This window comes from Colobus angolensis, unplaced genomic scaffold, assembly GCF_000951035.1.
Source record: "Colobus angolensis palliatus isolate OR3802 unplaced genomic scaffold, Cang.pa_1.0 Scaffold226, whole genome shotgun sequence".
NCBI lineage: Eukaryota > Metazoa > Chordata > Mammalia > Primates > Cercopithecidae > Colobus > Colobus angolensis.
In genome coordinates, this window is record NW_012115444.1 from 3,235,707 (window position 1) to 3,248,028 (window position 12,322).

General features: G+C 36.0%; 1 protein-coding gene across 3 annotated transcripts in view; it reads left to right on the forward strand.

The window, feature by feature from the left end:
- JMJD1C (jumonji domain containing 1C) overlaps window positions 1-12,322 on the forward strand; it is a 325,504-nt gene extending 313,182 nt beyond the window's left edge. For all 3 annotated transcript variants that reach the window (XM_011944096.1, XM_011944098.1, XM_011944097.1), the window contains 4 exons: window positions 1,788-1,927; window positions 3,139-3,315; window positions 10,984-11,115; window positions 11,408-12,322. In XM_011944096.1, coding sequence (XP_011799486.1) covers window positions 1,788-1,927; window positions 3,139-3,315; window positions 10,984-11,115; window positions 11,408-11,497 — 539 coding nt within the window. In that variant the 3' untranslated portion in view covers window positions 11,498-12,322. The remainder of the gene's footprint in view (window positions 1-1,787; window positions 1,928-3,138; window positions 3,316-10,983; window positions 11,116-11,407) is intronic.

The following is a 12,322-nucleotide window of genomic DNA, read 5'->3' on the forward strand; positions in this document are numbered from 1 at the left end:
TCCTTCCTTCCTTCCTTCTTCCTTTCCTTTCCCTTCCCTTCCCCTTCCCCTTCCCTCCTTCCCTCCTTCCCTCCTTCCCTCCTTCCCTCCTTCCTTCCTTCCTTCCTTCCTTCCTTCCTTTCCCTCCTTTCTTTCTCTCCTTTCTTTCTCTCCTTCCTTTCTCTCTTTCTCTCTCTCTCTTTCTTTCTTTTCTTTCTTCTCTTTCTTCTTTTCTTTCTTTCTTTCTTTCCTTTCTTTCTTTTCTTTCTTTCTTTCTATCTGTCTGTCTGTCTGTCTGTCTTTCTTTCTTCTTGGCTCACTGCAACCTCCACCTCCCGGGTTCAAGCGATTCTCTTTCCTCTACCTCACGAGTAGCTGGGATTACAGGCATGCGCCACCACACCCAGCTAATTTTGTATTTTTAGTAGAGATGGGGTTTCTTCATGTTGATCAGGCTAGTCTCGAACTCCTGACCTCAGGTGATCCACCTGCCTCAGCCTCCTAAAGTGCTGGGATTACAGGTGTGAGCTACCACGCCCGGCCACACATTTTCTTTATCCAGTCATCCGTGGATGGACACTTAGGTTGATTCCTTATCCTGATAGACATTGGAGACTCAGAGGAGGGGTGTTTAAGAGGGGTGGGTGATAAGAAATTACTTAGTAGATACAGTGTACATTATTCAGGTGGTGATAACTAAAAACCAAGACATCACCACTAGGCAATATATCCATGTAACAGAAATTGCAGTTGTGCCCCTTAAATTTATACAAAATTTCTAAAAAGAACATTTATTTAAATGTTCACTGTCATGAACTCAGTTTTTTAAAAAGGACCTTCCTGTGATCCTACAAGACAACCAGTTACTATTTCTGTTTATATACTTTGAAGTTTTTTCTGTACATACATATATGTATAGGGATTTTAGTTTGTCAACATTTTAGAAGGATGGCTTGATTTTCCGCAAAACCACAACTTTATTCATGAAACATTTGCATTTGATTATAGATTAACCATTATCAAATATGAGAGCCCCTCGAAATTAATCAGAATACATTTTGCCCTGCCATTCATTAGTAATGGTAATGAGTAAAACCTTTCACCTCATGGAACCCTTTTACTCAGGTATAAAATAGAGGTTATCCCTTATTCTTAAGTAGGCATAGGGGCCAACTAATAAATAGTGACCATAAGAGAACTTTGTAAGTTAGGAAATGCTATGACTACAAGTCATTGTTAGGACCACCCCTTTGGACAGGGAAGGAAGGTGGTTAAATTTTACATAGTAGCTCTTAGGTTTTCTATCTCCTGCTTTTTGGTTCGCAGAAAACAAACTGGGAAAATCACTATTGCTTTGTACCCACTTATCTATTCTTGTAGTCCTAAAAGTTATGAACATGTAACTGTGTTTGACTCCTTTTTAAGAGTACTGATCTGGCCAGGCACAGTTGTCTCATGCCTGTAATCCTAGCACTTTGGGAGACTGAAGCAGGTGGATTGCCTGAGCTCAGGAATTCAAGACCAGCTGGGCAACACGATGAAACCCTGCCTCTACTAAAATACAAAACATTAGGCGGGTGTGACGGCGTGCACCTGTAGTCCCAGCTACGTGAGAGGCCGAGGCAGGAGAATTGCTTGAACCTGGGAAGCAGAAGCTGCAGTGAGCCAGGATCAAGCCACTGCACTCCAGCCTGGGTGAACAAAAAAAAAAAGTCCTGGCACTCTGCTGCTCTGACAGATCAACTTGAGGAGACTTGGCTTTCTGGTAGTCTCTGCCAACAGTTTGAAAATATGTTCCTTTGCTTCAGGAATTCTCAAGAAATTTGAGGAAGAAGATTTGGATGACATTTTAAGGAAAAGATTGAAGGACTCAAGTGAAATACCTGGTGCTCTGTGGCATATTTATGCTGGGAAAGATGTTGACAAGATAAGGGAATTTCTTCAAAAGGTATAAGTTAGTTTGCAAATAATATCTCTTCCGCTCGAGCAAGGACTTATTCATTGTTAGCGTACCTTCACTTGGCATTCAGCAATATAAGATCATTACATAATTTTTACTTCAAAGTAGATGGGGTTTTTTGTTGAAAGTCAAAGCCCTCTTTCTCTTGTTCCTCTTTGAAAGCCTGTTTCATTTTGGGGGTTTTGAATGATATGTTCCCAGTTGGTAGTGTTCCTCCATTCCCTGTTAATAAAAGACTAATCTGTTGATGAGCCAGATATTAGTTGGGTGGCGAAAAGTAGCTATCTGGAGTTGCAGGATGTAAAAATAAATATTTCATGGAAACATCTAAAGAAGGTAGGATCTTTATTTTCTTTGAATCTGATAGATATTTTTGGCTGCTGACCTAGGGAATGATTCTACTCTATCACATCTGATACTATAATACTTATTGAGTAGACTCAAATTTTGAGTAATCATACTTTGCCTGTAGTTGTCATATACTCTGAAAGAAATGTATATATCAACCTGAAATAATTGGTTCAAACTCTTTGCTCAGGTACTTCATAATTATGGAGATTTCTTTTAAGAAATCCTCAGTGCTGATACATCATCTTTCTGAAAGGATATAAGTTCTGTCTGTGATCAGTGTGAAGTAAAAGAGTTATAGCCTTGTTTGTACCATCTTATCCCTGAATATTTACCTGTATTTTAGTCTGAAGTATGATAATTTGTGCCTTCTAAAGCAGATTATTTAACATATTAAACAGTCCCTTGAAATTGATTTTTCAAGCACTAGAAGGTTAGCCATGTAAAGGTATTTATACTTACCTTAAAAAAGGATCTGTAAATGTTTATGAAATCCATACATATGAATGGTTTGGCTTTTGGTAAAAAAACAACTACCCTGTTCCTCATCTATGTGCTATACTTTTGAAACAATTGTAAGGAAGGAAACCAGATAGATGGAAACTTCACAGTGGAAGGAGGCAGGAAATAGTAGACTATTAACAGCATTTCAGTGTTGCTGTATTGTTTTATATTCTTTGGCTTTCCAAATTATTGCAGAATGTTATTTTTTAACTGAAGAAGCTCATTCAGTTGTTCCATTGATTCTGAGAACAAAAGACTTGTTATTACAAATAAAATTGAAATTTAACTCAACAGGATTTACCATTTCCTTACTTAAATTGGGGTGTCTATTTTAATTCATATTTCAGATTTCAAAAGAGCAAGGCCTTGAAGTTCTACCAGAACATGATCCAATACGTGACCAAAGTTGGTATGTGAATAAAAAGCTCCGTCAAAGGCTGCTTGAAGAATATGGAGTCAGAACCTGTACTCTTATTCAGTTCCTTGGTGATGCTATTGTTTTGCCAGCAGGAGCACTTCATCAGGTATATACAAACTTATTTCTAGTATATCTTTTACTGACTGAAAGAACTAGTTTTGGGAAAAAAAAAATTGCTCTTAGTATAGATATAAATAGAAGACACAAATAAGAGAATTACGTGCACCAGTCTGCCTTATTAAAATGACATCCCAGTACTTGTAGAAATCTGACATAATTACCTTAAGATTTTAAATTGTTTTAACATGAGCCAGATTTCTATTTGTATACTGTCTCTGATTTAATAGATTGAAATCTGATTTTTAAGCCCTTCCTACTGACATTTTTACCTCTGAATAGTGAGGCTTAAAAGCATGGGGGGACACAGTATACAGACTTTTTATCAGGCTTTAAGCGTACCTCCTGCCTCTCTTCAGCATGATAGCATAGCAGGGGCCTGTCTAAAGAAAGATGGTATGTAATTTATGTAACTTAATCCACAAAATATAAAAACTAAAATAAATACCTAATTTAAAATACCTAATTTTTCCAACACCAGGAAAAATGGCATAGAATAGATGGGGTGGTTATGGAGGATGGGATTAAAAGTACACAGTGGATTCCTATAGGTGGAATGGGGCTACTACTGCCCAAGTTAGCCCTTAATATTAACAAGGTATACCAGGGAAACCAGAAAAAACTCAAAAACTGCTTTTCCTCAAGAGTTGGTTCTCCACCTTTTCCACTGCTAAGTAATTGAGATGTAGCTGATGTATATTAGTTTACCAAGGAAATTTTCTCACATTTTATATAAGTATAGTCATTGACTGTTTAGCATTTATGACACTATTCCATACAAATACTACTTAGGTGATAATAGTTGCTTAGCTTTTAGGATGTGTCAGATTCAGGGTCAGATTTATCATTATTAGATCTCAAATGGTATTTATGATACAGTAGTAAAAAACAAATGTCATAATAAATGTACCTTTTTCTCTATGATAACTTCCTGGAAAAAAAAATGTATTTACGTTGGGTGATTATATTTTCCCATGGACTTATGATTATTTTGGAGATGTCATATTATTTATGATTCATGTTTAACCTGTACACCCTATACACCATTTCTTTGACTTCTAGCCTCTTAGCAGAAAACAGCTAATCTGTATTCAAATGTAAATGCCCTCAAAAGAAGAGCCTGTTTAAGAGACTAGTATTATAAATCTTTTGGTACATAGGAATAATCCTTTGATAATACAAAGTAGATTCCCTTGAAGATCTTTATCCACATATTCAGTTTATCCAATGTCAGTTTTTATAAAGTTAACCTAGATAGTCATTTTTATAAATTGAGACATAATTTGTATATAGTAAAATTTACCTTATTTAATGTATAATTCTGTGAGTTTCAACAAATGCATAGTTAGGTAACAGCATAATAAAAATATAGAACAATTCTATCACTCCGAAAAAAATTCCCTCTTGCACTTTTTTTTTTTTTTTTTGAAACAGAGTCTTGCTCTTGTTGCTCAGGCTGGAGTGCAGTGGTGCGATCTTGGCTCACTGCAACTTCTGCTTTCCGGGTTCAAGCAATTCTCCTGCCTCAGCCTCCTGAGTAGCTGCAATTACAGGCATGCACCACCGTGCCTGGCTAATTTTGTATTTTTAGTAGAGATGGGGTTTTTCCATGTTGGTCAGGCTGGTCTCAAACTCCAGACCTCAGGTGATTTGCTTGCCTCAGCCTCCCAAAGTGCTGGGATTGCAGGCGTGAGCCACCATGCCCGGCCTCCTCTTGCACTTTTATAGTCAACCTCTTCCCACCCAAAGTTCCTGCAACTAACTTGCTTTTTTGTCCCTATAGTTCTTCTTTTATGAGTATGCCATACATTTGGAATCACACAGTATGTACCCTTTAAGTCTGGCTTTTCTTAATGTATTTGAGATTCATCCCTATTGTTTATCAGTTTATTTTTTTTTATTGCTGGGTAGTTGTATGAATATTTTTTTCAATTTTTAAATCTGTACATTCACTGGCTGAAGTACATTTGGGTTGTTTCCACTTTGGGGCAGTCATAGATAAAGCTATCATAAACATTCATATACATAGTTTTATGTGAACATAGATTTTTATTTCTATTAAGTAAATACTGAATGGTGGGATTGCCTGGTGATACTATAATGTATGATTAAACTTAAGAAACTGCCAGACTGTTCTCTAAATCGGTTGTTCCATTTTCATTTCCCAGTGCGAGGTTATGTGAGTTTCGTTTCCTCTGCTTCCTCACTAGTGCTTGTTACTGTCAGTTTTGTTTTTAGACCATTCTAATAAGTGTACAGTGGTGTCTCATGGTGGTTTTACTTTGCACTTTCTTAATGACTAAACATTGGGCATCTTTTTATATCTTAATTTGCCATCTGTATATCTGCTTTGGTTAAATATGTGCTCAAATATTTTGTATGTTCAGCTGCTTTTTTTCTGAGATTTGAGTGTTTCTTGCCAATTTCTGATAAGTCTTTTATCTGATAATGTATTTTACAAATACATTTTCCTTTCCTGTAGCTTCTCTTTTCAAAGAGCATTTTTTTTTCATTTTTCCATTTTTTTAAAGGACAGTATCTTGCTTTGTTGCCTAGATTAGAGTGCAGTGGCACAGTCATAGCTCACTGTAATCCCAAACTCCTGGGTTCAAGTGATCCTTCCACCACAGCCTCCCGAGTAGCTGGTACTGTAGATGCACACCACCATGCCCACCTGATTTTTAAAATTTTTTACGGAGATGGGGTCTTGCTATGTTGCTCAGGCTGGTCTCAAACTCCTAGGCTCAGGCAATCCTCCTGCCTTGGCTTCCCAAAGTTTTGGGATTATAGGCATGAGCCAACCCACCTGGCTGGTTTTTTCATTTTGATGAGGTCCAGTTGATTAATTTCTCTTTTATGGATGATATTTTCCTAGCATCTACAAAATTGTTGCCTAGCCCAAGATCACTAAGATTTTCTCCTCATTTTCTTCTAGAACCATTATAGTTTGAGGTCTTATATTTGGGTATGCAATTTAGTTCATCTTTGTATGTAGTGTATAGTATGGATTGAGGTTCAATTTTTTGCATATGGGCATTTGGCTGTTCCAGTACTATTTGTTGAAAATACTACTTTTTAATGGTTTTCTTTTGAAAATATAATACATAAATAGAAAAATTCAAAAGCATAAAAAGTTCACAGAGAAAATTCAGTATCTCACATTTTCCCCCATTTCCTTTTATCCAGATGCAATCATTGTTATGCCAAAGAGATTTCATGCTTATACTTGTCTCCCTGCTGCTACTTTTTTGGGAAGAATGGTCTTTTAGTAGGCTCAAAGTGACCTTGTTAAAAGTTAGGTTAGTTTACATATCCACCTCCCCCTCCCTCTCACTGCCTTCATCTCATATGGCTCTCCTAGTTCCTCTCTAGCCATCTTGTCCTCTTTGCTACTTCCACACACACCAAGTATGTTTCCTCTCCAGGGCTTTTGTGCTTGTTAAGCTTTTTTACTTGGAATTGTTTTTCTCTCAGGTATCTGTAAGACTTACTTCTTCGCAATTTTTTAGACTTCATTCAAATTTCACCTTCTTGGTGAGGTCTAGTTTAAAGCTGTAAATTGTGTCCCCCAACTTTCTGTCATCTTTTCCTGCTTTATTTTCCTCCATTTGAGTTGTCACCTTAAAATATGCTTTATAATTTACTCACTTTGCTCATTGTCTTTTAACCCCCACTAGAATGTAAGCATGATGAAGTAAGAGATTTATCTTTTCCATTGCTCTCTTCCTATGCCTAGAATAATGCATTTAATGTTTGTATTATTAATAAATCTCTATTCTGAAGGCCTGAAAATATGTTCTCAACAACATGTTTTTGCACAAGGGTAGATGAAAACAAATTTATGGCTTTCTATAATTTATATATATTGGGCTTTTTGTAAAACATGTAAATGTTTACTTCTTCCTATATGTGCTTTCTCTGGCTACTTCCAAAAGTTTACTTAGGTTGGAACTCACTTTATGACTATACACATTTTCTTTGAGATAGAAAATTCACATAGATTATAGAAATATGATTTCATCTATAAAAAATGTTATATCTAAATACACCAAGGCAGCATATATTACCTAGACTGACAAATTATATTCTGAGCTCTGCCATTAAATTGCTGAGTGATCCAAAACAAGATCTAACCTCTTTGCTACATATTTTGGCACAGAAATTGCCAGCTATACAAAAGGGAATTGCCACCTTTCCTCTCCTATGTGTGTAATGACAACAACACAGCTTTTTATACTCTGTCGAAAGGATGTTGTCCATAATTCATAATTGGTGGCAATGCAATTTTAAGAGAAAATAAGTAATAAGTGTTTACAATATTAACCTGTGTTTGAGATGCATTATTACTTACAGCCTGTTTAGGTCTTAGAAGTTCTGAAAACTGTTCATGACTTCACTTCCAGTAGGCTATAGGTGGCCCTCAGAATAATCAGACTCTAAATCAGTGTTCTGACACTTTAGCATAATTTAGAATTTCATGGAGGGCTCGATAAAGCAGATTGCTGTACCCCACCACCAGAGTTTCTGATTTCAGTGGGTCTGGGGAGGGACCTGAAACTATAGATTTGTAACAAGTTTCCAGGAAATGCTGATTTTATTGTCCAGGGACCACACTTTGGAAACCACACAAATAGGAATCTCATGCAAACCCAAGGCAACTATCAAAAAATTTTCAACCAAGTGATTCTGCATGACAGGGGCCAACAGTGATAGGGAAGAAACAAGATTCTGTTCTTTGGCCTGTCAACAATGACCATTGCCAGAGCCAAATTGGGAGAAGAGTGGGCTGTCTGTTCAAGGAAGCTGAGGGGTATAATCTTAGCAAGCTGAGGGAAAGCAGCATAGCCACAGTCCTGTTTATATGCTAAGAACTATTCTAGAATGGGAGACTTACAAATCTTCTCTTAGTAACTGGGACTCAGTCTGTGAAACTCCTGTACATCCCTCCACAGAGCAATGACACTGACCTCCAGGATTCTGTAGTATTCTGAGGTTTAGAGTGGCCTTTACTTAAAAACAGCAACCATTTTTTGTTTTTTGTTTTTTTAAGTTAACACATAATCTTTAGTAAACTTTGCCCAAAAATACTGAGTTTAATTGATTGTGTTTGGTTATTTATCATGAGTTTAGAAAATTTTAAAGTTGTAATTCTCTGTATTCGTATGACCAAAAGGACTTCTTGGCAAAATCTTTCCACACTAAGTTCTCACAAATAACTGAGTGAATAACAATCACAGTGTCAATAATCCTACTGTGAATACAAATTATATTTTCTTAACATTACCTATTTATAATTATAACTGATGCTTTTAGGCAAGTATGAATAAGACAATGTCAAGGAAGTGAAATATAAATGACTCAAATGTGACAAAGAAAAGGGATAATCAAAATGAGAAGTTGAGTTGTGTTCTGCTTTAAAACTGAACCTGGGCTCTTCAAAGTAACCCTCAAGCCTTTATGCAAAATATATCAGGTAGGGGTCATTAGGAAACCTAATAGCATCTTGTAAGCACTAATAAAGGTTACTGTTCTAAAAGTCATTTTAAAACAACCATAAGCTGGCAAAGACTGACAGAATGAACTTTTTCAGAACTCTGGAATCTAATCGAAAACTTACACAGCAACCAAGAGACTGCTTAATGAAGAAAAGGGCAGCTGATTTTTGGCATTTAAGGAAATCTCTTGTTAGGGCACTGGCTGACCAATGAGATAGTGAAACAGAGACTTCAGTGACCACACCCAACAAGGAATACTGCCTTTGCAAAAACAGTTTGGAAAGTCACTAAACAAGAGGATGACTGCAGCCCTCAGGAATCAACAACAGCAAACTGAGGCAGGGAGAGATTATGATTACACATTGTAATGTTCAGATGCCCAGTTTTCAATAAAAAGGTACAAGGCATACACAGAAAGAGGAAAGTATGGCCCATTCAAAGGGAGAAAATAAATTGGCGAAAACCTTCCCTGGGAAGCCCAGACATTGGACTTACTAGACAACTGTCTTAAATATGCTCAAAGAGCTAACAGAAACCAGGAAAATGATGGATGAACAAAGTGAGAATATCAATAAAGAGAAATTGTATTTAAAAAGAACCAAGTATACATTTTGGAGCTACAAATGATTTTAGGACATGCTAGAGCTAGATATACCAAAAGGTTCTTTCATGCTAAAACTTTGGAAAGACTTACTCTCCTTAAGTTCAGATAAATGAAAGATATAAGGAGAGAGGGCATTTGGAGACTGTGTATGCTGGTATGAGAGTTAATAAGCAGGACTGTAAAGCATCTGTTAGACAAGACACCGCAGGAGTTGGGCTCCTGTTGACTTGCCATTTATTGGCTGATTTGTCTTGGGACAGGCGCTGAACATCTCATCCATAGTTTCCTGCTCTGTGAAATAGAGCATCTGTTCTACAGACACATTATGAAGAGCCAGTGAGACTGTACAGAAATGCTGAAAATATGAGGCATCCACTATGTTCATCCTCCAGAGGAACCAACAGCCTAATGATTAAAGAAAGAGAATGTTTACTTTACTATGCTACCAAGTTATCAGTAGAGGCACAGTGCTTGAGTTAAAGAACTCTGCAGACTTCAGCAGCTGTTCAGGTGGTCATTATGCCCAGAGGAGGAATTCTAGCCCCTCTGGAATTCCATCACCCTATCATCAATTAGATTTTTTTTCCCACAGTCTCCATTTCCCACTTACTATCTCCTTCATCTCACTCCTCCCAATTAAATTTATTTTGCATACTTAAAATTAGAATAACTTTAAATGCTTAGTTTTTCAATTATTTCTCCTTTCCCAGGAATTTTTGTGACATTTTTTAATACCAAGAGAAGACAATCTAGAAATCCCAGATTGGATCAGCTTGGGCCTTCCTTTCTTGTTTTACTGGCATTAATAGAAAGCAGCTCTAATAGTCAAGTGCAAAGTCAGTTTGTAAATGCTGAGCAAATAACAGATAAGACTATTGACTGGCTTCTTGGGAAAACTGTTTAGTCAGGAGAGAGAACACTGTTGAAAAACTGTTGTACTGACGTCACCAGTGATTGAAGGGGGGGTATCTTTAATTGGCTAATTTGAAAGAAAGTCACAAAAGAAAGGCACGAATAACCAAAATCCTGGGATATTTCTGAAACTCACTTGAGGTCATTAGATCTGTCTGGAACTACATTTTCCATCCCAGTTCCTAACAAAAGTTTCATTTCCTTTTCTTTATTCTCTGATGTAAGAGTTAACAGTGAAATGACCAAAATCCTGAAAGCCAATGGAGCAACAATAAACATACTCAGATAGATTGCCTCATAAATTCTTTCAAGTTAGTTTTTAAAAGTAACACATTTTTTAAAAGTCCACTTGCCAAAATTGATAATTTAATATCTGGTTATCAGCCTCTCCAAAGGATTCCTGGAAAAGTTATTTTCTTTTTATCATTTAAAAATATTCCATTTACAAAGTCACTTTACATGAAGCTTTTCAGTGACATAACTTTCTCATAAAATGTGGTCTTCTGCTTTAAAATCCATTTGATGTTTTGGAGAACGTAAATTCTCCAGCAGAATTGTCTCTTGTGTTTATTGGTTTTAAATAACTCGGCTTTTCTTTGCTCCATCTCCTAAAACTTGTATTTCACTGTTTTTCTTTTGGGGATAGGTTCAGAATTTTCACAGCTGTATTCAGGTAACTGAAGATTTTGTGTCTCCAGAACATCTTGTGGAGTCATTTCATTTAACACAGGAACTGAGACTTTTGAAGGAAGAAATCAATTATGATGATAAACTACAGGTAAGAGTTGGGTGTTCTATGTCCTGTTCTGCAGGCTTTTTATATTCAGAAATATGATAAATGTAGAACAGCTCAGGCAGTCATTGCCTAGTTGGTCACATTAGGGTGACAAAGATTAACACCGACGTGTATTTAATTGTGTGATTTATAGTGTCCCTTTTGGCTTAACATTTTTCTTATATTTGGCTCTCCTAAGCCCCTATTAAAATAGTTTTTTTTGTAAAATCTGGAAGTTGTCATTTTTTAATTTCTGTCCAACTGAAGTGATTAGAAATATCAACATCTCTTTCAGGTTAAAAATATTTTGTATCATGCCGTCAAAGAAATGGTGAGAGCCTTGAAGATACATGAGGATGAAGTAGAGGATATGGAAGAACATTAAGTGTGATCCAGTTTGATATGTTTAGGTCATTGAACTGGGATTACTTAACCTTGAATGATGATATGTATGCACACTGACTTACGCTTCATAAAACCATCAGTGCCAAGAAATTCTCTTTGTAGTAATTACTTGTTACTGACACTGCAACAGTATAGCCTATGTCACAGCTCCTGTGATTCAATGTTAGCTATAAAACAAACAGAATTTTAAAAGCAGCACTATATAGCTGTTTTGTATTATAGTGTATATGATGTTTGTGAAAATGCCAGATTTAAAATGATGTATTTATTTTTGGTAAAAAATAAAAAATTCTATGCTATATTGTTGATGAAGTGTAAATGTGACCTTGTACAGTTTACTAAAATTACTGATATTTTTCACTACATTGAGACAGTTACTGTGAGAATAGGACACAAACACCAGCTATTGCCTGCATCTGGGAAATTGCTGAATCGCACAGCAGTCATGTCATAATCAGAAAATTACTGCCAAATAATTGTAAAATTTGTAAAGTATAAAGTATATAAAGTAGATACTAAATACAGACACTTCAATATTTTGTTGAAGCTATTGACTGTACAATTAAACATTTTCAAAAGGTGTAATTTATTTAAAATTGTCTCATTTTGGTAAAATTTATGTGAACTTTTAAAGCTAAATATTAAACTTAATATGCTATGTAAATATATACATATATACATTTAATGATGTATTTTTTTAAAACATTGGCTTGCTTTTGTTAAAGTGCAAGTGTTACATATGGCTTTGTACATTAAAGTTGAAAGGGGTTTTACATTTTCCATTAAAAGGACTTTATCAAAAATT